Below are 19,212 nucleotides of genomic sequence, written 5' to 3'. Positions count from 1 at the left end.
CGTCCGTCTGTCCATCCCCCCGGGGCAGGCGGTGCGGGAGGAGCTGGCTCCGCCTGCCCATGCACGGGTCTGTCTGTCCGTCCGTCCATCCCCCGGAGCTGCGCAGCACGGAAGGGGCGTGGTCAATGGGTTAAGCCCCGCCCACTCCGCTCACCGCCGGCCGTGGCCCCGCCCCAACGGTGGCCTCGCGGGTGACGCGCGCGCGCGCGCCGCAGCCAATCAGAGCCGCGCGTGGTTTTCAAACCGGCGGCGCGCGGGCGGCGGCGAGGCCGGGACCCAGGGCCGAGACCGAACCCGAACCCCAGCTCTAACCCCAACCCGGCGGGCCCGGAGCCCAGACTGACACCGAGAGCTACCGCAGCCCTAGTCCAGACCGAGACGAAGACCGGCAGCATTCCTGGGCCATGCAGCGCGCCAACACCCCCGCCGTCAGTGCTGGGTTTGGGTGTACCGGTGGGGCCAGCCCCGCAGAGGGTCCTCGGGGCGGCGGCGGGTCCGGTGCGGCTCCCGGTATCTGTGTGTGTGCGCGGTGCGGCGGAGCTGCCGCTGACCCCCCGGTTTCCCCGGCAGGCGCAGAAGCGGCCCCGGCGCACCCCGCTGCAGGAGCTGCAGCTGCAGTCGGACGCCGTCCGGACCAGCCTGACCCCGCTGCTCCGCCGGCTGCGGCTCAAGGTCAGCGGGCGGCAATAACGGGCAGGGCGGGGGAGCTGCGGTGTACCGGGACCGGGGATGTTGGGGGGGGTGGATGGTGCTGGCGCTATGGGAGGACGGGCGTATTTAATGCGCTGGGAAAATGAGTAGGCTGGGGCAAACGGCTGCGGGGTGCAGGGAGAAAGGGCAGGGCTGGCCTGACCTTTTCCCCCTAAAACGCCCTATAGGACCATGACTGCGCCACCCCGGTGTCCAGCAGCGTCACCGCGGTGCCCTGCAGCCCAGGACCCCCGCGGAGTGCTACCCTGGCCCCCCCAGCAGCACCATCCCAAAGCCTTGCATGCTGGAGCCCCCCAGCAGCACTGCTTTGGAGTTCCCCAGGACCTCTACCCGGGACCTCAGGACTCCCAGTCTTAAGCCTGGTGTCTCTGAGGCCCCCAGCAATGCCACTCTTATTCCTGGTGCCTTGGAGACCTCCACCAGCACCAGCTCAGAGGCCCCTGGTAGTCCTTTCCCAGTGTCCAGCACACCAGAGGTCCCTGACAGCACTGTGCCAGCCCCTCTGTGCAGTCCAGTTCTGGGGCCCGGCACTCAAGAGCCCTCCAGCAGCATGGCCCCAGCCTCTGAGGGCAGCTCCATCCCAGTGCCCAGCACCTCAGAGCCCCCCAGCAGTACTGATCCAGTCTCTGTGTGCAGCTCCATCCCAGTGCCCAGCACCTCAGATCCCCCCAGCATTACTGTCCCAATCTCTGTGTGCAGCTCCATCCCGGTGCCCAGCACCTCAGAGCCCCCCAGCAGTACTGTCCCAGCCTCTGAGGGCAGCTCCATCCCAGTGCCCAGCACCTCAGATCCCCCCAGCAGTACTGATCCAGTCTCTGTGTGCAGCTCCATCCCAGTGCCCAGCACCCCAGAGTGCCCTGGCAACACTGTGCCAGCCCCCCTGCACAGCTCCATCCTGCTGCCCACCACCCCAGAGCCCTCCAGCAGCACCGTGCCAGTCCCCTTGTGCAGCTCCATCCTAGACTCCAGCACCTCAGAGTGCCCTGGCAATGCTGTGCCAGTCGCACTGTGCAGCTCCATCCGGGTGCCCAGCACCTTGGAGTCCCCTGGCAGCACCATGTGCAGCCTTGTCCTGGAGCCATGCATGCTGGAATCCCCTGGCAGCACCACCCCAGGCCCCCCCAACATTATTAGCTCAGGGTGTTGCAACCCAAACTCTCCAGGCAGCTCTGCTTTAGCTCCCTGCAGCTCTGGATCCCCTGGCAATGCCAGCACAGCCTCCTGTACCCCTGGGCCTCCTGGCACCAGCTCCACTCCACAGAAAGCTCCTTTCCAATGGTGGCGAGCAGCACCTCCAGAGTTTTCCTGCAGCCTTGTGGCCTCCGAGCCCCCATCTGCAGATGGAAGTGCTGATTCTCTGCATTGCCAAGGTGCTCCTGAGGGAGCCGAGTTCCCTGCCCCCGTCCCCCCAGAACAGAGCACACCCAGCCTCCCTCCCATCAATGCAAGTGGGTTGGAGCCTGTTGGGTCAGAAGCCACTGTCACCCCTGTCAGCTTGCCTGAAACAACCCTGGGTGCTGTGTCCTGGGTGTTGCCACTCATGTGGCTGGAGAAGACCCTCAACAACTCCTTCCTGATGGAATCCGTGTGGAACAGCCTGCCCCTCCAAAAGCCACAGCAGGATGCCAGCAGCAGTGACACCTCTGTGCCCACTGTGGCCACTGGCACCAGCACGACCCCTGTGCCCACCATGGCCACAGGCACCAGCACGACCCCTGTGCCCACCATGGCCACTGGCACCAGCACAACCCCTGTGCCCACTGTGGCCACTGGCACCAGCACAACCCCTGTGCCCACTGTGGCCACTGGCATCAGCACGACCCCTGTGCCCACTGTGGCCACTGGCACCAGCACGACCCCTGTGCCCACCATGGCCACAGGCACGAGCACAACCCCTGTGCCCACCATGGCCACAGGCACGAGCACAACCCCTGTGCCCACCATGGCCACAGGCACGAGCACAACCCCTGTGCCCACCATGGCCACTGGCACCAGCATGACCCCAGTGCTCTCCGTGGCCACTGGCACCTTCATGACACCTCGGGACATGTGGGAGAAGAGCATGAACACATCCAGGGGAATCGTCCCCTGTGCCAAGGACAGCGCTGTGGAAACAGACTCCCTGCTCTGGCAGTGAGTATGAGGACATGCCCCCCTGCATGAGGCTGTGGTACCTGGGGGCTGTCCTTGCCCTAAGCCCCTCTTTGTCCCCAGCTGTCCCCGGGAGCAGCTGAAGACCCTGCCACGGGCAGAACTGGAGGGGAGGCTGGAGAGCACCCTCATCATCATCGAAGCCCTCTCGCTGCAGCTGCGTGACTGGCAGGAGAGCCGGCGGCCGCGGCCTGGCGTGGGGCCAGCCAAGCAGAGGGACGCGCTCACACAGACAGACGCCACCCACCCCGAAGGGGTAAGAGTCCTCTCCAAGGCGATGCCACCCTGTCCCCCGCAGCCTCGGTGCTGTGACGGTGTCCTTGTGCCACTGGCAAGACGGTGACCCCGTCTGGGTTGGTGGAGTGGAAGTAAAACGCGGCCGCTGCATCACGGCATCACGCGCCCGCTGCTGCATTGTCACGCCCGGATCAACCCGCTGAGTCTGCTGGATTTGAACCCTTGTGGGGGGAAACATCCCTGGTGCACGTGGTGGGAGAAGGGGAGGTGTCGTGGCTGACCAGCTCTCGCTGGCCCCAGGGTGGAGCAGGGCTGGTGTGAAACTCTGGTGGATGCACTTGGAGGAAGAGATCTACCTTGAGCTGTGGAGGGAAACAGAGGCTGTGCAGTGGCAGCGGGGAGTGGAGCGGGATCTGCAGCTGCAGCTGGGTGCCTGGTGGCTGTCACTGGCGATGAGTGTGCCAGATCTCAGCCCCACAGGGCACATGCATGTGCCTGGTGCTGCCTGTGCCAGCTGCCATAACACCAGTGTCCTTGTCCCTTCCCCAGAACACCTGGAGCAGCCAGAACCTCCTGTTCCGGGGCCTTGCGGATGCTGCTTTTCGGAGCTTGCAGGATGAGCAGGGAGCCCTCATGCAGGAGGTGAGCTCCTGCATATCCCTCTGCTTCCCCTTTCCCCTGGTTTTGGGAGACCTGTTGGACACACAGCAGCTGTACCTGGCTCCTCACGGTGCTGTTGCCTCCTGCAGCAGGAACAGGAGAGGACCCTGGTGTCCCAGTGCCAGGCTGTGCTCGAGCACTGCAGGGTGCAGAGCTGCCTGGAAGAGCAGGATGCCATCAGGCAGCGAGTAGATGAAGCCCTACAAGCCAAGGATCAGGTAAGGAGGCAGCTGTTGTGGGATCGAGGCAGTCTCAGCTGTCCTCATGCCTTTGGTGGGGCATCCTGCATCTCTACCCATCTCTGGGGATGAGGCTCTCCCTGGCATCCCAGGGGAAGAAAATCCCAGTGTGGAAGGTAAGAAGTGCTGTGTGATGGAGCTCCCTGGATGTTTTTTTGGTGTGGGCTGTGTCCCCCCACTTTGAGCAGGAGTCCTGATGCAGGGATGGCTCCTGGGAGGTTCCCCTTGTGCGACAGCATGGCTGGAGCAGCATCCTCTCCTCTGCAGGGATATCTCTTCCTGGAGGCTTTCTGTGCCCATGCCAGTGCCCAGATCAGTGCCCGTGACCAGAGCCTGGCCTCCCAGCAAGAGCTGAGCACGCTGCTGGCCCATGCCATCAACCTGCAGGTACTGAGTAGTACCCCACACTGGATCAGGGGCTGGAAGGGGCAGTGCCATGCCCTGAGCTTGGGTGATGCTCTGCAATGGTCTTGGGTGCACTAGAGGTTTCTTGGTGCTGCTGTTGGGAATCTATTGCAAATTTGGCCTCAGGGCTGGTACTTGCCTCCCTTCATGGCCATTGCATGTGGCTTTTCCACCACAGTGCTGACTCATCCCTCCTACCCTACAGGCATCCCTGTCTGCCCAAGCGCAGTCTTTCCGGGAATTCTTAGATGTCACCTTTGAAAATCTGGAGAAGGAAAGGAGAGCCCTGGATGAGGAGGTGAGGGGTGTCCCGTGGGGGCTCAGCCCCTCATTGCCCTGCCATGACCTGTCACCGGTCACACAGCAGGACAGTGCCACCAGTGCCACACTGAGCTCTGCCTGCTGCTGTGTCCCTTCCCAGCGGGAGCAGATAAGGGCCCTGGTGTCCCAGTCCCATGTCCTGTTGGAGCATGTGCCCAGCAAGCTGCAGAGCTGCCTGGAGGAGCTGGCTGCCACACGGAAACGAGCAGAGGAAGCTCTTCAAGCCAAGGAGGAGGTACAGGGGTGCCTCCTCTCAGTGCTAGGAGGTGTCTGAGGCATGGGGTGGTTTGGGGCACCCCTTGGTGAGAGAATATCCCCATGGGGAAGAGAACCCCTGAGCAAGCACCGTGTCTCTGCAGGCATCCTGCCAGCTGGAGAAGACCTTGGTGACCCTGCAGGACACAGAGGCTCAGCTGCAGCAGCTGACAGTGGCCAACTCGCACCTGGGCAAAGGTGGGGTGGTCAACGTGGATGGGAGCTGCCCCATCCCCACTGCCCCTGTCCCTCCTGTCTGACAGCTCTGTCCCTTGCAGACCTGAGCTCCGTGATGATAAATCTGGCCAGCATGGAGCAGGAGCGGGATGCGCTGCAGCAGGAGAACGAGAGGCAGTGGGAGGAGATGGCCCAGTGGGTTTGAGCCCTGATGTCCTGAGCCTCATCCCACCTCTGCCCCCCAAAACACAGCACCCCCTGATTCCATCCCATCCCCTCAGGCTGGCAGAGGAGAGGAACTCCCTGCAGCAGGAGTGCAAGGAGCTGTGCCAGGAGCTGCGGGAGGCCATGGAGTTCCGGGAGGTAGGAGCTGCCTGACCTTGCCTGCGCTATCACGCGCTGCCGGTCACGGCCTCTCTGGGAAGGCTGGCAGATGGCCAGGAGCAAGATTAGTCCCCCTACAGAGCGGGGATGAGCTTGCGAGGGCGGTTGACATCCCGCACGTAGCGCAGCTTTTCATCCTGCCCGGCAGGGATTCCCAGGCTGGGGGCTGGGCAGCTCTTGGAGATAATTTTCTTGGAGATAAATTTTTCCCTGAAGGCATGGAGCTGTCTCCCAGCCTGTCCTATGTCCCCAGTAAACTGGTTTGTAGGGTTTGGGCTGCTGGGATAAAGCTGCCCCTGGTTAGAAACAGCACCCTGAGGCATGGGAGTGTCTGTGCTGGGGGTCCCAATGAGCCCCCTCGGGTCTCTGCTTGGCTGGCCACAGCTGTGTCCCCCCACCCTCTTACAGTTCCTGGATCAGGAGAACCAAATGTGCCGCACGCAGCTGCTGGAGGTGGAGGCCAGACTGAACTCCACGCTGGCCACGCTGCAGGAGCGTGTCCTGCAGCACGAGGAGCTGATGGAGTCCCACCAACACCTGCGGTACTGCCCCTCTCACCAGCTCCACCCAAACCCCTCCATTTTTGTGAAATCAGGCCCTTCCTGGGGTGTCAGAGGGGACATTGTGATCATGGTCACTGCTGCTCCAGCCAAATGTGGTGGTCCAGGTGGGTGGGAGTGGCTGTGTGTGCGGTGGGGATGTTTCCCCATCTTGAGGGAAGCTGCCTAAATCTGTGGATTTGCACCGTTGCTGGTTCATGGTGAGAGGCAGGCATGTCCCCATCCCACATCAAGGAAGGGAAATACTGCTCCTGCTGAGGCTGATGCCATCCCACAGGGAAGAGCAGGCTGCCCTCAGCAAGGAGCTGGACAGCACCAAGGCTGAGCTCCTCAGCTTGCAGACACAGAGGAGCAAAGTTTCTTGGTGCTCCATGGACATTATGGAGAGCAAGATTTGGTTGCAGGAGCTGGCTGACTGCCTCAAGGCTGCTCTGGAAGAGCAGGTAGGGGACCTGTGCTGGGGACAAGGATGACAGGATGGCCCAGGGGGGTCACACACCTGTGGCTCTCTTGTGGCATGGCTTTGAGACCCTGTGCTTGCTGGGGCAGTCACAAGCTGCACTCCGGTGCTGTACTCTCCTTCCCCTCTGAAGGATGATGTTGATGCTCCATCAAGAAGCAAAGCCTGGACCCCAGGGCCCCGGACCCCAGGCTGGCAGACCCCACGCCGTGCCCGCACCCCGGCTTTCCGCACCCCGGCTTTCCGCACCCCGGCGTGCCGCACCCCGAGCCACGCCGGCAGCTCCTTTGTGGGCAGTGTCCTGAAAGCTGTGGCAGGGAAAGGTGAGGTGGCACTCCCTCTTTGGGCTCTGGGGAGTCCCAGGATGGGGACTGCTCCCTCCCATGCTGGGCCATGTGTAGGGCTGGGCACAGCCACTGTCCTCTCCTCTTGCAGATGCCAATGAGGCCACCAGAAGTAGCAGTACAGTTGCCAAGGACAAACTTGCATCCGTGCCAAAGCCAATAGGTACTGGGGCTGTGTCACCCTGTGTGAGACCCTGCTCTGAAGCTGCAGGGCTGCTGTGCAGAGGGATGAGCAGGCACACGCCTTCCTCTGTGTGCCCTGGGGCTGATGTTCCCTCTGCTGCTCAGGAGGCTCTTTCTCGCCTGCAGATCCCGAGGATGCTCTGCTGGAGAGCGTGAAGGAGCTGAGATCTGTGGTCTCCAACCTTGCCTTGCTGAGCTCCCGCATCCAAGAACTGGAGCAGAGCGAGTTCAGGGCACTTCAGACAGAGATGTGAGTTCAGGGCTGCATCATATCCAGGGTTGGGCAGGGGCATCACTGTCCTGGCCATGGACAGTGCAGGCAGCCTGGTGCCTCTGCCTCTTGCCTCAGCCCTGGATTAGACCTCTCCTGTCATGGCTAGATGGGCTTTTTCCAGCTGGCTGGGCTGGACCAGGCATCTTCTCTCACCCTGGGTCCAGGGGCATGCCCAGGAGGGGGTTTGCTACCTGGTGCTGTGCTTGGCTGTGATGTCCACTCACTCCCCACCCCTGCCCTCTTGCAGCTCTGACCTGCAGGTCAACCTGAAGACAGTGACGGCTGAGAGCCAGGAGAAGGTGCATACCCAGGCTGCCACCATTGCCAAGCTGAACACGGCGCTGAGGACCACGCTTGAGGTGAACCAGAAGTGGGCCAGCGCTCACCCCAGGGCACCACCGAACTGGGACGGGCGCTGATCTAGGACATGGAGAAATCTGGTGATGCCCCATGGGTGCTCCTGGCTTCTCTGACCTCCTCAAACATGAGAAAACCTGTGCCAGGGGGCTGGAGGTGGCCAGGGCTGGGCACTGCCTGACCCTGCTTCTTCCTTCCTGTCAGAATGAGAAGAAGCTGCAGGAGCTGGTGAAACAGCAGGAAAAGAAGATGTTGCAACTCGTTGACAAGAGTGGAGAAGTCATGGTGTGTGATGGAGGCATGGGTGGGCAGCACCCCAGGGGGCTGCTGGCCACAGACCCCTCTCAGCATCCCTTTTTCCCCTGTAGAGGCTGAAGGCAGAAGTCTCTGAGCTGAAGCACTTGCTCCAGCACGCAGAGACAGAAGCCAAGATGCTGCGGGAGGAGATGAGGGACAAGAAGCAGCAGGTGGGCACTGCCTGCATCCCACAGCAGGTCACGCTGTGGAGGGAGGAGAGGCTGGGGAGCTGCAGGACTGAGGGCTCCTCATGTCACCCCACCACGGACAAGGACACCCCTTCAGACCTTACTCCCCACACCCCACTCCAGAGCTTTCCCCCATCTGAGGGGTCTCAGCAGGGCTTGCTCCTTTTGCAGGTGGATAAACTGCAGCTGCTGCTGGTGGAAAAAGAGAATGAGAACATGCAGCTCACTGACAAGTACCTGGAGCAGGTATGGAGAGCCTCAATGGCCTGCCCCAGCTCCAGTCATGGAATCAGTGGTTTGGGTTGGAAGGGACCATAAAGGTCACCTGGTTCCAGCACTCCTGACATGGGCAGGGGTCCCCTCTCCCTTCTGAGCTGGTGCCTGCTCAGGTTTGGAGCAGAGTCCTGACAGGCAACCTCCACCACCACAGGTCCGAGGGCTGGAGAAGAAGCTCCATCATACCCAGAAAGTGCTGAGAACCCATGAGGAGATACAGGAGAATATAAAAAAGGTGAGATTTATGGTTCATTGCTCACCCTTGCTGTGACTGCAACAACACCAACCCAAACACTATTTCTGCTGCTGTCCCCAGGTCCTGTCGGCTGTCCCTGAGGAGGCTCTGGACTGCCAGGAGTTTGAGAGCATGCTGTGCTACCTGGGCCTGAAGCCAGCCAGCAAGGAAGCTGCTGAGCCGCTATAGCCTGTAGCCTGAAACCTTTCCTGTTGTTAATGTTGTAATTATTTATTGAATAAAGTTGTGTTGGCTTTTTTCCCGCCTGCTGTGTGCATTCAGGAAGCTCCTCGTGCTGTGGGTGGGACAACTTGTCCAGCCTGTGCCGGTTCCTCCTGTTCCGGGGCTGTGGGCACAGCTCGCTGCCACCCTGGGGCCTCTTTCCTGGCGAGAGACACGTCCCCCCCTCTCTGCTCTCAATTGCTCTCAATAAGGGACCGCGTTCCCCAGGCTCCCACCCTGCGGCCCCGGCAGCAGCCAAAGTGCCCGGGCTGAGCCAGCTTCCCTCCCCTGCTCCCCGCTCCTCCTCCTGCCCTAGATTCCCTCTGTGCCTGGCTCTGCAGGGGCTTGTCTGCATCCTGCACCCTGTGCTGGGGCTGCAGGCACGAGCCTGTTGCGTGGGAATTGTTCCAAAGGTTGGATCCCTCACCTTATCACAGGTTTCAGAGGCTGGATCCACAGCACAGGGCTGCGGGCACACGCCTGTTGCATGGGGATGTTTCTCCCTCCCAGCCTGGCTGCAGCACGCAGCATCCCATGGCTCAGCCAGCACTGGGAGCTCTGCCAGCTCCTGCTCCCAACCCCCCTTGGTCCCTGCTCTGCATGGAGGGGGGGGCTCCCTTAGGGGCCTCCCCAGCTCCCAGCACAGCTTCAACCTCACCTCCCTTCTTCCCTGCTGGGGCAGCTCCTTGCGGGATCCCCGTCCCGGTGTTCCTGACCCAAGGATGCTCCCCACCGCCACGGGGACCACGCGGCTCCTTCCCTCTCTTGCGCTGGCCCAAAATAGCAGCACTCCAACAAGTGCTCTGGTTTTTAATGGCCTCTTTCTCCTGCCCAAGGGGGGTGGAAATCACCTTCCTCTGCCCTCTGCCACAGCCCCGCCGCTGTGCGTGGGGCGGGTGCTGTGACACCGAGCGCTGCCACTCATTTATTTACCCGGCAAATGGCCGTGTTTGGGGCTGTGCCTCCACGTCCCGGCTGCCTGGGTGGCTCGTGGGGAAGCAGCGCTCGCTGCTCCCTGGCACTGCCTCCCTCCCTGCCCTGTGACCCCGCTGGGTCGGGAGCAGCCTCCCGAGGAGCGGGGCCGGCAGCGGGGGGCCCTGGCTCTGGGATGCGGGGAGATGCGCTCCCTTCCCTGGATCAGGGCCACGCAGGGAGCCTGAGCCTCCTTTTACGGCGGGATTCGGCACGGTGGGGCCCTGGCAGCCGTCCCCGTGGGGCGAGTGGGGACACTGCTATTGTCCCTCTGCCGGCTACGGGTGATGATTCAGGGGGGTTGGTCTCCTGTGAATGTCCCCACCCTGTTGTGGAGGGTCTGGGGCTCAATCCTGCTGCCCCCTGGGCACAGAGGTGACCCAGACAGGGTGTCCTGCACAGTAAGTGACCCCAGCCCGGGGGTGGGACAAGGGGTCCCTGGCCCAGAGGCGATGAAGGGAAAGTCTTTGGTTTTAGATAACAGTGGGAACAGGGGGGCACAGCACGGGGGGTGGCACGGACGGGTGGCTGTCCTTCGTTGGCAGTGGCAACAGGGGGGTACAGCAGGGTCCCCAGCAGCAGCAGGGGGGTGTCAGAGGTCCCTGCCCATAACCAAGCAGGGGTGGTGGGACAGAGGGGTCTCCAGCAGCAACTGGAGATGGCACCATGGAGAGCCTGGGCGGCACGGGGGGGCCTTCCCATGACTAGGGGTGACTCAGCTGTGTCCCTGGGCGCTGGCAGGGGGGGCGCACAGGGGTCCCCATCACCAGCAAGGCGTTGCAAAGGGGTGATACAGTGGGGTCCCCACTCTGGGATTGCCCCCTTAGGGTAGCCAGGAGCGCGGGGGTTGTCGCCGGCGGGGGGACACGACCCGGGCGGGAAGGGGGGGATCCGTGGCCGGCGGGGGCGCGGGCGGGGGCGGGGGCGGGCCGGGGCGGAGCGAGGGGCCGGTCCTGCCCGGTGCCGCCCCGCCGGTCACGTAGCTCTGCGGCACCGCAGCCACATTTACCGTGGGGCCGGAGCGCTCAGCCCGCAGTCCGTGCTTGTCGCCGCCGCCCTACACGGTACGGGGGAAGCGGGGGTCGGGGAGGGCCGGGGGGAGCTGCCGGGGGGCAGCCGGGGAGCGGGAGCCGGCAGCCCCGCCGAGCCTCCAGGATGTCTCCGGGCGGCATCCCGGGGGTCGGTCCGCGCTGGGGGGCTCCAGGGCAGAGAGAGCTCTGGGCACGGGGGGATTGGGGGATTGGGGGGACCCAGGATACTCCTCCTGCGCTGGCGGAGCTCGAGTTTCTACGGTGCCGGCCGGAGGATCAAGCGCCCCGGCTCCCGGGGGCATCACCGGCCCCGCGACGGCGCTAGCCCCGGGCTGTCGCCATCCTTGGAGTATCCCAAACTTTGGGTACTTCCATCCCCGGATTGTGCCGCTCTGGGGCGGCTCCGTCCCCCATTCCCGGGCTATTTCCGTCCCCCCGGTATCCCCATCCCCGTGTTATCGTCATGGCCCGCGTAACCTCCCCGCGGGTTATTCCCGACTGTGGGGTATCTCCGGCTCCGGGGTACCCCAAAAACACGGCTAACTCCAGACTTAGGTAGTGCCTCCCTGGGGTGTTTATTTCCCCTGTTCCCGGAGTGTTTCCGCCCCACCCCCCCGGTACCCCCGTCCCTGTTTCTTTTCCTCGCGGGTATTCCCGTCCCCAGGGTAGCACCATCCCGGTCCCCTCGCGTCCTGCGCGGGTCCCCGCGGAGCTGCGCTCCCTCAAGATGGCTGGGCTGGGGGCGGGCTGGCAGGCACCAAAATGGCTGGGAGCTGCCCGGCATCCTCCACGATCCCTGCCACGAGGCTTACACAACGTGCCCTGCCCGGTGGGGCCGGGCTGCCAGCCCCGTGGGGGTCCCCGCTCCCCGGGGAAGGGGCTAGGTGTGCTTTCGGGGTGTCGCCCCGGTGGTGCGTGACTCAGTCCCCGTCCGCCCGCAGCCACCGCCAGCATGACGCACCAACACCCCGCGCTGACGGCCGAGCAGAAGAAGGAGCTGTCGGACATCGCACTGCGGATCGTGGCCCCGGGGAAAGGCATCCTGGCAGCCGATGAGTCCGTAGGTCAGTTTGTAGGGGGGGGAAATCTGTCCCGCCACACCTTTTCCCCAAGCTGGATGAAGGCTGACGAGGGTGCTGGGTGCCTGCAGGGAGCATGGCCAAGCGCCTCAACCAGATTGGGGTGGAAAACACGGAGGAGAACCGCCGGCTGTACCGCCAGATCCTCTTCAGCGCCGACAGCAGGGTGAAGAAATGCATCGGGGGCGTCATCTTCTTCCACGAGACCATGTACCAGAAGGCTGATGATGGCACCCCGTTTGTCCAGATGATTAAGGACAAGGGCATCGTTGTGGGCATCAAGGTGTGGGGGGTGTCCTGCTGGGTTTGTGGGGTGCTGAGGGTGCTGGGAGGGTGCTGTTGAGACTCAGCACTGCCATCTTCACATTCCACAGGTGGACAAGGGTGTTGTGCCTCTGGCTGGGACTGATGGCGAGACCACCACACAGGGTAGGTGTAGCAGGGGCTGTGGGGTTTGGGGCCGTGGGGTTTGTGGCTGTGGGGCTGACACGCTGCCCCACAGGTCTGGATGGGCTGTGGGAGCGCTGTGCCCAGTACAAGAAGGATGGGGCGGACTTTGCGAAGTGGCGCTGCGTGCTGAAGATCAGCGAGCACACTCCCTCTGCACTTGCCATCATGGAGAACGCCAACGTCCTGGCCCGCTATGCCAGCATCTGCCAGCAGGTACTGCCATCGCCCCACAGGGTGGGCAGTGACCTGTAGGATGGGTATTGACCTGCGTGGGCAGGTATTGTCCCGTGGGGTGCACACAGATCTGTGAGGCTCAGCACTGCGCCTGTGCAGTGATGATGATCCCTGGGGATCATCCCCAGCGGCTGGACATAACCCCTGTGTTGGGTAACGGCTCACGTGGGGCATTGGCCCGTGGCACAGGCATCACCCATAGGGTCAGGTGTCAATCCCTGGGGCCAGGTGTTGCTATGGCACCTCACAAACATGGACTGAGAACTGACCCTCCCAGCCTGGGCATCCCATGGGGCTGGGCATCACCGCCTAGGGGGGCATTGAGCCTCGGGGCTGAGCATTGCCCCACAGGTCTGGGCATTGCCCCACGTAGCCATGGGGCTGAGGGATGCCCAGGGACATCACTGTGATGGCATCTGCCTGTTCTGCTCTTTGCAGAATGGCATCGTGCCCATCGTGGAGCCGGAGATCCTGCCTGATGGGGACCACGATCTCAAGCGGTGCCAGTATGTGACGGAGAAGGTGAGTGGTGGGGTGGCAGCAGGATGACACATGACACTGTGCTGTGCCATGCCACGGCACTGCACGCTGCCTGTCCTCCCCAGGTGCTGGCAGCTGTCTACAAGGCACTGAGTGACCACCACGTCTACCTGGAGGGGACCCTGCTGAAGCCCAACATGGTGACCCCTGGGCACTCCTGCCCCACCAAGTACAGCCCGGAGGAGATCGCCATGGCCACCGTCACTGCTCTGCGCCGCACCGTGCCCCCAGCCGTGCCAGGTACCAGCCCTGGCATGTGGCAAAGACCAGAAGAGCGATAACCTGCGTCCCCTCCCGTGCTATAACCCTGCTCTCCACAGGTGTCACCTTCCTATCTGGGGGTCAGAGTGAGGAGGAGGCTTCCATCAACCTCAACGCCATCAACACGTGCCCACTGGTGCGGCCATGGGCCCTCACCTTCTCCTACGGGCGGGCGCTGCAGGCGTCGGCGCTCAGCGCTTGGCGTGGGCAGAGGGACAACGCTGATGCTGCCACCGAGGAGTTTGTCAAGCGTGCAGAGGTGATGGGGGTGACCCTCCTGGGAGGGGAGTGCCAAGGGCTGGCGTGCTGGGAACACTGAGGACTGCGTGCCCATGGGAGGAGGGGTGGCTGAGGACCACGTCCCACGGGCTGAGAAAACACCAAAGGCTGTGCCCCTTAGCACAAGGGATGCCAAGGGCCGTGGTCCCCATGGAAGGGACACAGTACTGTCTCTGGAGGGGAGACAGTGAGAGCTTTGTGTTCCCATAGGGGAATGATGGGTGTAAAGGGCCACGTCCCTGGGCTTTGCTCCCCAGCGGTCCCCATGAGCAGGGAGACCCCGAAGGCTGTGTCCCCAGTGCCTTGAGGTCCTTGAGTGACACCCCAGCATCACCACTGACCTTTCCTTCCCCCGCAGGTGAACGGGCTGGCAGCGCTGGGCAAGTACGAGGGCAGCGGGGACGACTCGGGGGCCGCCGGGCAGTCCCTCTACGTGGCCAACCACGCGTACTGAGCCCCGGCCGGGCACCCCACCGGCCCCGGCCCCCGCCCCGGCCCCCTCCCCGCCACCGCTCACACCCCGCTTCCACCCCAGCCGCCCAGGGGAGCCGCCACGCGGGGAGGGGAAGGAAGGGGGGAGCGCCCCGCGGGATGTCCGCAGATGGAATGAGGGGTCCGGCTCAGCCGGGCCCTGGGGGGAGCCACCCGGGTGCCCCTTTGTCCGGGGGCTCCGGCCGGGCCGTGAGGGGAGGAGGGCAGGCCGCGTGGGGGGCAGGAGGGGAGGCCTGGGGGTGCCCCTGCCCTGCCGTAGCTTTGCAGTCCTGGTCGCTGCCGCCCTTGGGGCGCCTGTGTTGTGTTCGCCGTGTGCACCCCGTGTACCAAATAGCCTAACAACGAATAAATGGTAGAGACAGCGCTGTGCCGCCTGTTTCCTCGCCGCGGGGCAGCCGGGAGCTCTTGGCCCCCGCCCCGCTCGCTCCCTCCGCCCGCTCCCGGCATCACCGGCAGCGTCATGTGGTCACTTATACAATGAGCCGTGCTGGGTCTCAGCCCGCCCACACACATCATGATGCTCCGTGAGCTTGGCAGGGAGTGGGTGGGCTCACCCTAAGGGCGATGGGGCAAGTGAGGAGCTCCTGTCTCCCCTCTCCGGGTCTCTCTCCCGGTCCCGGTAGTCGGCGTGGCCCCGGTGCGAGCGGGCGGCGCCGCCACGTGTCCCTCCGCGGCACTCGTAGAGGCCAAAGCCCGCCTCCTCACGGCCCATACGCGCTCTGATTGGTTCCGCTGCCCGCCCATCTGTGCCGCCGCGCAGCGCATGCAGCGCCCATTGGCTACCTTCATTGGCATTGTGAGCTCTGATTGGCTGGGCTGGCGCAGGGCACGCCCCCCCCGGCCCTGGCCAGGAAGTTAAGATGGCGGCGGCGGTGGCAGCGGCAGCGATGGCCGCGGATGAGGCAGGTACTGGCGGGTTTGGATGCTCGTTGTTTTTTCGCTGTCTCCCGGCTCCTCGACCCCGGTCCCCGGGGAGCCGGGACGGTGCTGAGCGCTGTTCCCGCAGAGCGGGCGCGGGGCCGGCGCGCCGCCCTGTCCTTCGCGACCATCGCCGTGGTGCTGGGACTGCCGCTGTGGTGGAAAACGACCGAGACCTACCGCGCTGCCCTGCCCTACGCCGCCATCGATGGGCTCGGCCAGCAGCCGGTGAGCGCCGGGCGGGCCCGGGATTGGCGGCTCTGGGCGCTCGGGAGCCCGGGCTGACGCTGCCCCCGTGCAGGTTCAGCTGGTGGTGCCCATGGCCGTGGTGTTCGGGCCGGGGTCGGTGCCCGGGGACCTGCCGCGGCCGCTGCCCTTCAGGGATGTGCAGGAGATGGAGGTTTCCGTGAACCGTGAGACATCCCCTTGTCTGTCCCTGCCCTGTCTGCTCCTCATGGGTTGCCTCGTCCTTTCCTGGGGGTCCCAGCCTGCTTCACTCCCTGGCAGCCTGGAGCTCTCGGGACCCCGCGCCCCATTCGGCAGCATCATCCTGCCCTGAGCTGGCAGTGCGGGGAGCAGGGGTGGGACAACCACATCCCAGGGTGCTGCAGGGAAGGGACAGCTCCATTGCCTGGGGATGATGGAGCCCTCAGAGAGTGGGATGTGTCCGGCTGGTGTGGGGCTGTCTCACTACCAGTGTGGACCAGTGATACTCCATCCCATAGTGATTCACCCCACTGGCACCCAAAGGACCTCATGCTGTGTGTCCCCCTGAGAACTGTCCCTCTGTGAGCACCAGGCTCCTGTGAGGGGCCTGGGATCAGCAGATTCACTCAGGTTTTCTGCCCCCACACCCAGTGAGAACCAGCGTCACGTCCCGCTATGAGATGCGCTTTCGCAGCACCACGGCTCAGGAGGAGGCAGCACTGGCTGCAGCAACTGCACGAGGTATTGGAGCAGGGAATTGCTGGGGAGCTCTTCTTCCTGAGGCTGGCTGAGCAGAGAACACACTTTGCTTTGTCTCAGAGTGAAACAGGGATTGGAGTGAAATTCCCAACCCTGCCAGTGCTTCCATCTTCCCCAGAGGCTGATGCTGCTCTGCACCCACTGCAGAACACCGCCTTGGGTTCTCTGACCATGTACGTGCTCCCTGAAACCTCCTCTCTCCTGCCTCAGGTAGGGAGCAACCCCCTTTGGTGCCAGCCTCTGTGCTTCACCCCTGGGAGGTGGCATGTGTCACAGGTGGCTGTCACAGGTGGCACTGTGCTGTTCTCAGGGCGCTGCTCCCAGCCCTCCCCCTGTCCCATCCCCAGGGCACCAATGTCTACGTGGGGAAGCACCGCAGTGCCCTGGTGAGGGCAGGGGGGAGCCTGGCTGCCCTGCAGGCCCGGCTCCGGGAGGTGACACAGGTGATGTCCTTCACGGCCAGCTCCATCGCCGCCGCCCTCTCGGACCGCGTGCCCGACGGTCAGCTCAGCCCTGACGCACGGCGGTACCTGAAATCCAGCCTGGGTATGGATGTCCCCTCCATCCCTGTTCCCTGGCCTCTGGAAAGCCTTCTGCTCCTGGGGAAGATCCCATTCCTGCTTGTAGCATGCCTGTATGTTTTCTGGGCTAACAGACCCCTTTGCCTGTAGCAGTTGTTCTGGGCCATGGTCGCCCACACTGGGGTGGGCCAGGGAGAAGGGGACAGGCCCTGCTGCTCTTGGGAGCTCTGTCACGGCCTCAGCGCCTCACAGGCTGCAGGTCCTTGCAGGGTATGAGATCACCTTTAGCCTGCTGAACCCTGACCCCAAGTCCCACACCGTGGACTGGGACATCGAGGGGGCTGTGAACCGCTACGTTAAGCCCGTCCTGGACAAACTGAGCTTGGTGGCCAACTTCTCTGTGGATTCACAGGTGAATGCTGGGAGAGACTGTGGGAAAAGCTCAGCCCTGACCTCCCTGGGATGCACATCTCTGCCAGCAACATGTCCTTGTGTGCCTGCAGATCCTGTACTACGCTGTCCTAGGAGTGACACCACGCTATGACAAGGAGTCCTCCAGTTTCCTGCTGAGTGCTCACAGCCTCCCACACGTCATCAACCCTGTGGAGGCCCGGCTGGGTGAGCACTGTGCTTGTGGTTCACTGGGATCTGCCTCATGGGACCGTGGCTCCCTTTCCCCCCAGCCCATGTGAGAGCTGCTGGAGGGGCTGTGGGCTGCTCCTGCTCTCCCTGCCAACCACAAGAGTTCTGTGATTGTCCTACTGCAGGCTCCAGTGCTGCCTCACTCTACCCCGTGCTGAACTTCCTGCTGTATGTGCCAGAGCACTCCCACTCCCCTCTGTACATCCAGGACAAGGATGGAGCCCCAGTGAGCACCAACGCCTTCCACAGCCCTCGCTGGGGTGGCATTATGGTATGGGAACCACAGGGGTGCTGGCAGTGCTGGGACAAGGTGGTGGCTGCCCGTTCCCAGCTGGTGACCCTCTTGGCCCTGAGGCCCCAGCTATGCCTTACTGACACGTTCTCCTTCAGGTTTACAACGTTGAAGCCCCTGCTTCCCCCCAAGCTTCCCTCCCTCTGCATGTGGATGTGGACATGGCACGAGTGATGGAGGTTTTCCTGGCCCAGCTCCGGTGAGGATGTGCTCTTCCATCCCCAGGCCTCTGTGGAAATCAGTGGGGTCAGAACAGGCTGTACCCAAACAGCTTGGTCACTCCTCCCTCTGTGAGCTCTGGGAGGCTGAGGGTGGCTCTTTGAGGTGCTGGCTAGTGGCCATCACTGCTCTGTGGCCAGGGATGCTGGCACATCTCCCATCTCAGGAGGTAGGAGGTTTGGCTTATCATGCCACACATCCAGAGACAATTAGGCAGGACTGGGACTAAACACAACAGGGAAGAAGAGCAGGGAGCTCATGGGAATGCAGGCTTGTGATGTGTGCTGGCACCATCCCTTCTACTCCCAGGTTACTCTTTGGGCTGTCTCAGGAAGAGGTGCCCCCCGAGTTCCTGCTGGAGAGCCCAGGGAATGAGGGCCTGGCTGACTGGGAGCTGGACCACCTGCTCTGGGCCCACACTGTGGAGAACATCGCCACTGTGTCCACCACCCTGACCTCACTGGCTCAGCTCCTGGACAAAATTGGGAACATCGTCATCAAGGATGATGTTGCCTCTGAGGTAGGGCTGGGGCACCCTGAGGTGGGGAGCAGAGGGGGCTGAGTGTTCCTGTTGCCCTCCCTGGCCAGGGACTGACCCTTGGTGTTGTTCCTACACAGGTGTACCGGGCAGTGGCCTCAGTCCAGAGCGCAGTGACCGAGCTGTCCCTGGGCCACCTGCATGGAGCTTTCCAGGCCAGCAAGGAGGCTGTCACCTCCTCAGAGAGGGCCTTCTTTGACCCATCTCTCCTTCATCTCCTCTACTTCCCTGATGACCAGAAATTTGCCATCTACATCCCTCTCTTCCTGCCCATGGCTGTTCCAATTCTTCTATCCCTGGCCAAGATTGTCCGGGAGACAAGGCTGCGGAAGAAGGAGCCCACCAAGATGGACTGAGCGATGCTGCCCTGGCTTGGGGCTGTCCCCACCTTGTGGGGTGGTGGTGTCACAGACTCATGGCCCAGAAAGGCACCCCAGGGCAAGGCCTGGCTGTTTGGCTTGGGTGTGCCAGGGCCAGGATGCAGGAAGGGGAAGAAAGGCTGCTCTGGGAGGTGGGAAGGGGTCTCAAACTGGGTGCTGAGAGGCAATTGGCAGAGAGGGGAGGGAGGGTGCTGCCTCTGTGCACCCCCAGCCTGGTGCTGTATTCAGGAGAAGCTGCTGTGTAAATAAAGAATCCCCTGTTCTGTGGGGGACTCATGTGGGGCTGTGTGTGCCTCCTTTAGCCTGTGGGAGGGGGTACCTATTTCCCTGCTTCCCCTGGCTCAGCTTTCCTGCCCCTATTCCATTGCTTTATGGGGTATTCAGCCAAAGGTACTGAGCTGGGGAGGGGGGACAGTTCCTGAAGTCCATCCCGTCCATGGGCACAGAGCCCGGGGGGCCCAG

At 63.2% G+C, this 19,212-nt stretch overlaps 3 protein-coding genes across 7 annotated transcripts; all 3 read left to right on the top strand.

Annotated features, from left to right (window-relative positions):
• Positions 1 to 75: 75 nt before the first annotated feature.
• Positions 76 to 8,973, top strand: SPAG5 (sperm associated antigen 5). Its single transcript, XM_086859948.1, is given in 24 exon segments — positions 76 to 428; positions 571 to 672; positions 879 to 957; positions 960 to 2,844; positions 2,926 to 3,118; positions 3,649 to 3,741; positions 3,849 to 3,977; positions 4,266 to 4,385; positions 4,609 to 4,701; positions 4,825 to 4,959; positions 5,084 to 5,177; positions 5,258 to 5,351; positions 5,438 to 5,519; positions 5,949 to 6,082; positions 6,378 to 6,543; positions 6,694 to 6,883; positions 6,996 to 7,067; positions 7,214 to 7,337; positions 7,609 to 7,720; positions 7,923 to 8,005; positions 8,089 to 8,185; positions 8,375 to 8,449; positions 8,634 to 8,714; positions 8,796 to 8,973. Coding segments are annotated over 24 exon segments (4,365 nt in total). The 5' UTR covers positions 76 to 404; the 3' UTR covers positions 8,904 to 8,973.
• A 1,863-nt stretch (positions 8,974 to 10,836) lies between these two features.
• On the top strand, positions 10,837 to 14,636 carry ALDOC (aldolase, fructose-bisphosphate C). Its single transcript, XM_086859800.1, has 9 exons — positions 10,837 to 10,972; positions 11,881 to 12,003; positions 12,090 to 12,301; positions 12,393 to 12,447; positions 12,521 to 12,681; positions 13,141 to 13,224; positions 13,308 to 13,482; positions 13,563 to 13,762; positions 14,141 to 14,636. The coding sequence occupies exons 2-9, from the start codon at positions 11,892 to 11,894 to the stop codon at positions 14,234 to 14,236; spliced, it is 1,095 nt and encodes a 364-aa protein (XP_086715926.1). The 5' UTR covers positions 10,837 to 10,972; positions 11,881 to 11,891; the 3' UTR covers positions 14,237 to 14,636.
• A 190-nt stretch (positions 14,637 to 14,826) lies between these two features.
• On the top strand, positions 14,827 to 19,026 carry PIGS (phosphatidylinositol glycan anchor biosynthesis class S). 5 transcript variants are annotated; one of them, XM_086859794.1, is made up of 12 exons: positions 14,827 to 15,180; positions 15,281 to 15,420; positions 15,494 to 15,605; positions 16,051 to 16,140; positions 16,277 to 16,368; positions 16,506 to 16,704; positions 16,949 to 17,091; positions 17,183 to 17,297; positions 17,447 to 17,592; positions 17,712 to 17,812; positions 18,142 to 18,352; positions 18,451 to 19,026. In XM_086859794.1, exons 1-12 carry the CDS (start codon positions 15,135 to 15,137, stop codon positions 18,724 to 18,726), a joined length of 1,671 nt encoding a protein of 556 aa, XP_086715920.1. In that variant the 5' UTR covers positions 14,827 to 15,134; the 3' UTR covers positions 18,727 to 19,026. The 5 variants fall into 5 exon arrangements, with proteins under 5 accessions (XP_086715920.1, XP_086715921.1, XP_086715925.1 ...); XM_086859795.1 differs by having other exon boundaries at positions 15,098 to 15,180; positions 16,219 to 16,368; XM_086859799.1 differs by lacking the exon at positions 15,494 to 15,605 and having other exon boundaries at positions 15,099 to 15,180.
• The last annotated feature ends 186 nt before the right edge of the window (positions 19,027 to 19,212 follow it).

Source organism: Cyanistes caeruleus, chromosome 21, assembly GCF_971803275.1.
Source record: "Cyanistes caeruleus chromosome 21, bCyaCae1.hap1.1, whole genome shotgun sequence".
NCBI classification, from domain to species: Eukaryota; Metazoa; Chordata; class Aves; order Passeriformes; family Paridae; genus Cyanistes; species Cyanistes caeruleus.
This window is presented reverse-complemented; position numbering and strand designations above follow the sequence as displayed.

Coding starts and splice junctions, on each gene's coding strand:
- ALDOC (XM_086859800.1), top strand. CDS start 11,892: ATGACGCACCAACACCCCGCGCTGACGGCCGAGCAGAAGAAGGAGCTG. Junction 12,004..12,089: donor GGCAGCCGATGAGTCCGTAG/GTCAGTTTGTAG, acceptor GGGTGCCTGCAG/GGAGCATGGCCAAGCGCCTC. Junction 12,302..12,392: donor GCATCGTTGTGGGCATCAAG/GTGTGGGGGGTG, acceptor CACATTCCACAG/GTGGACAAGGGTGTTGTGCC.
- PIGS (XM_086859794.1), top strand. CDS start 15,135: ATGGCGGCGGCGGTGGCAGCGGCAGCGATGGCCGCGGATGAGGCAG. Junction 15,181..15,280: donor GATGGCCGCGGATGAGGCAG/GTACTGGCGGGT, acceptor CTGTTCCCGCAG/AGCGGGCGCGGGGCCGGCGC. Junction 16,369..16,505: donor CCTCCTCTCTCCTGCCTCAG/GTAGGGAGCAAC, acceptor TCCCATCCCCAG/GGCACCAATGTCTACGTGGG.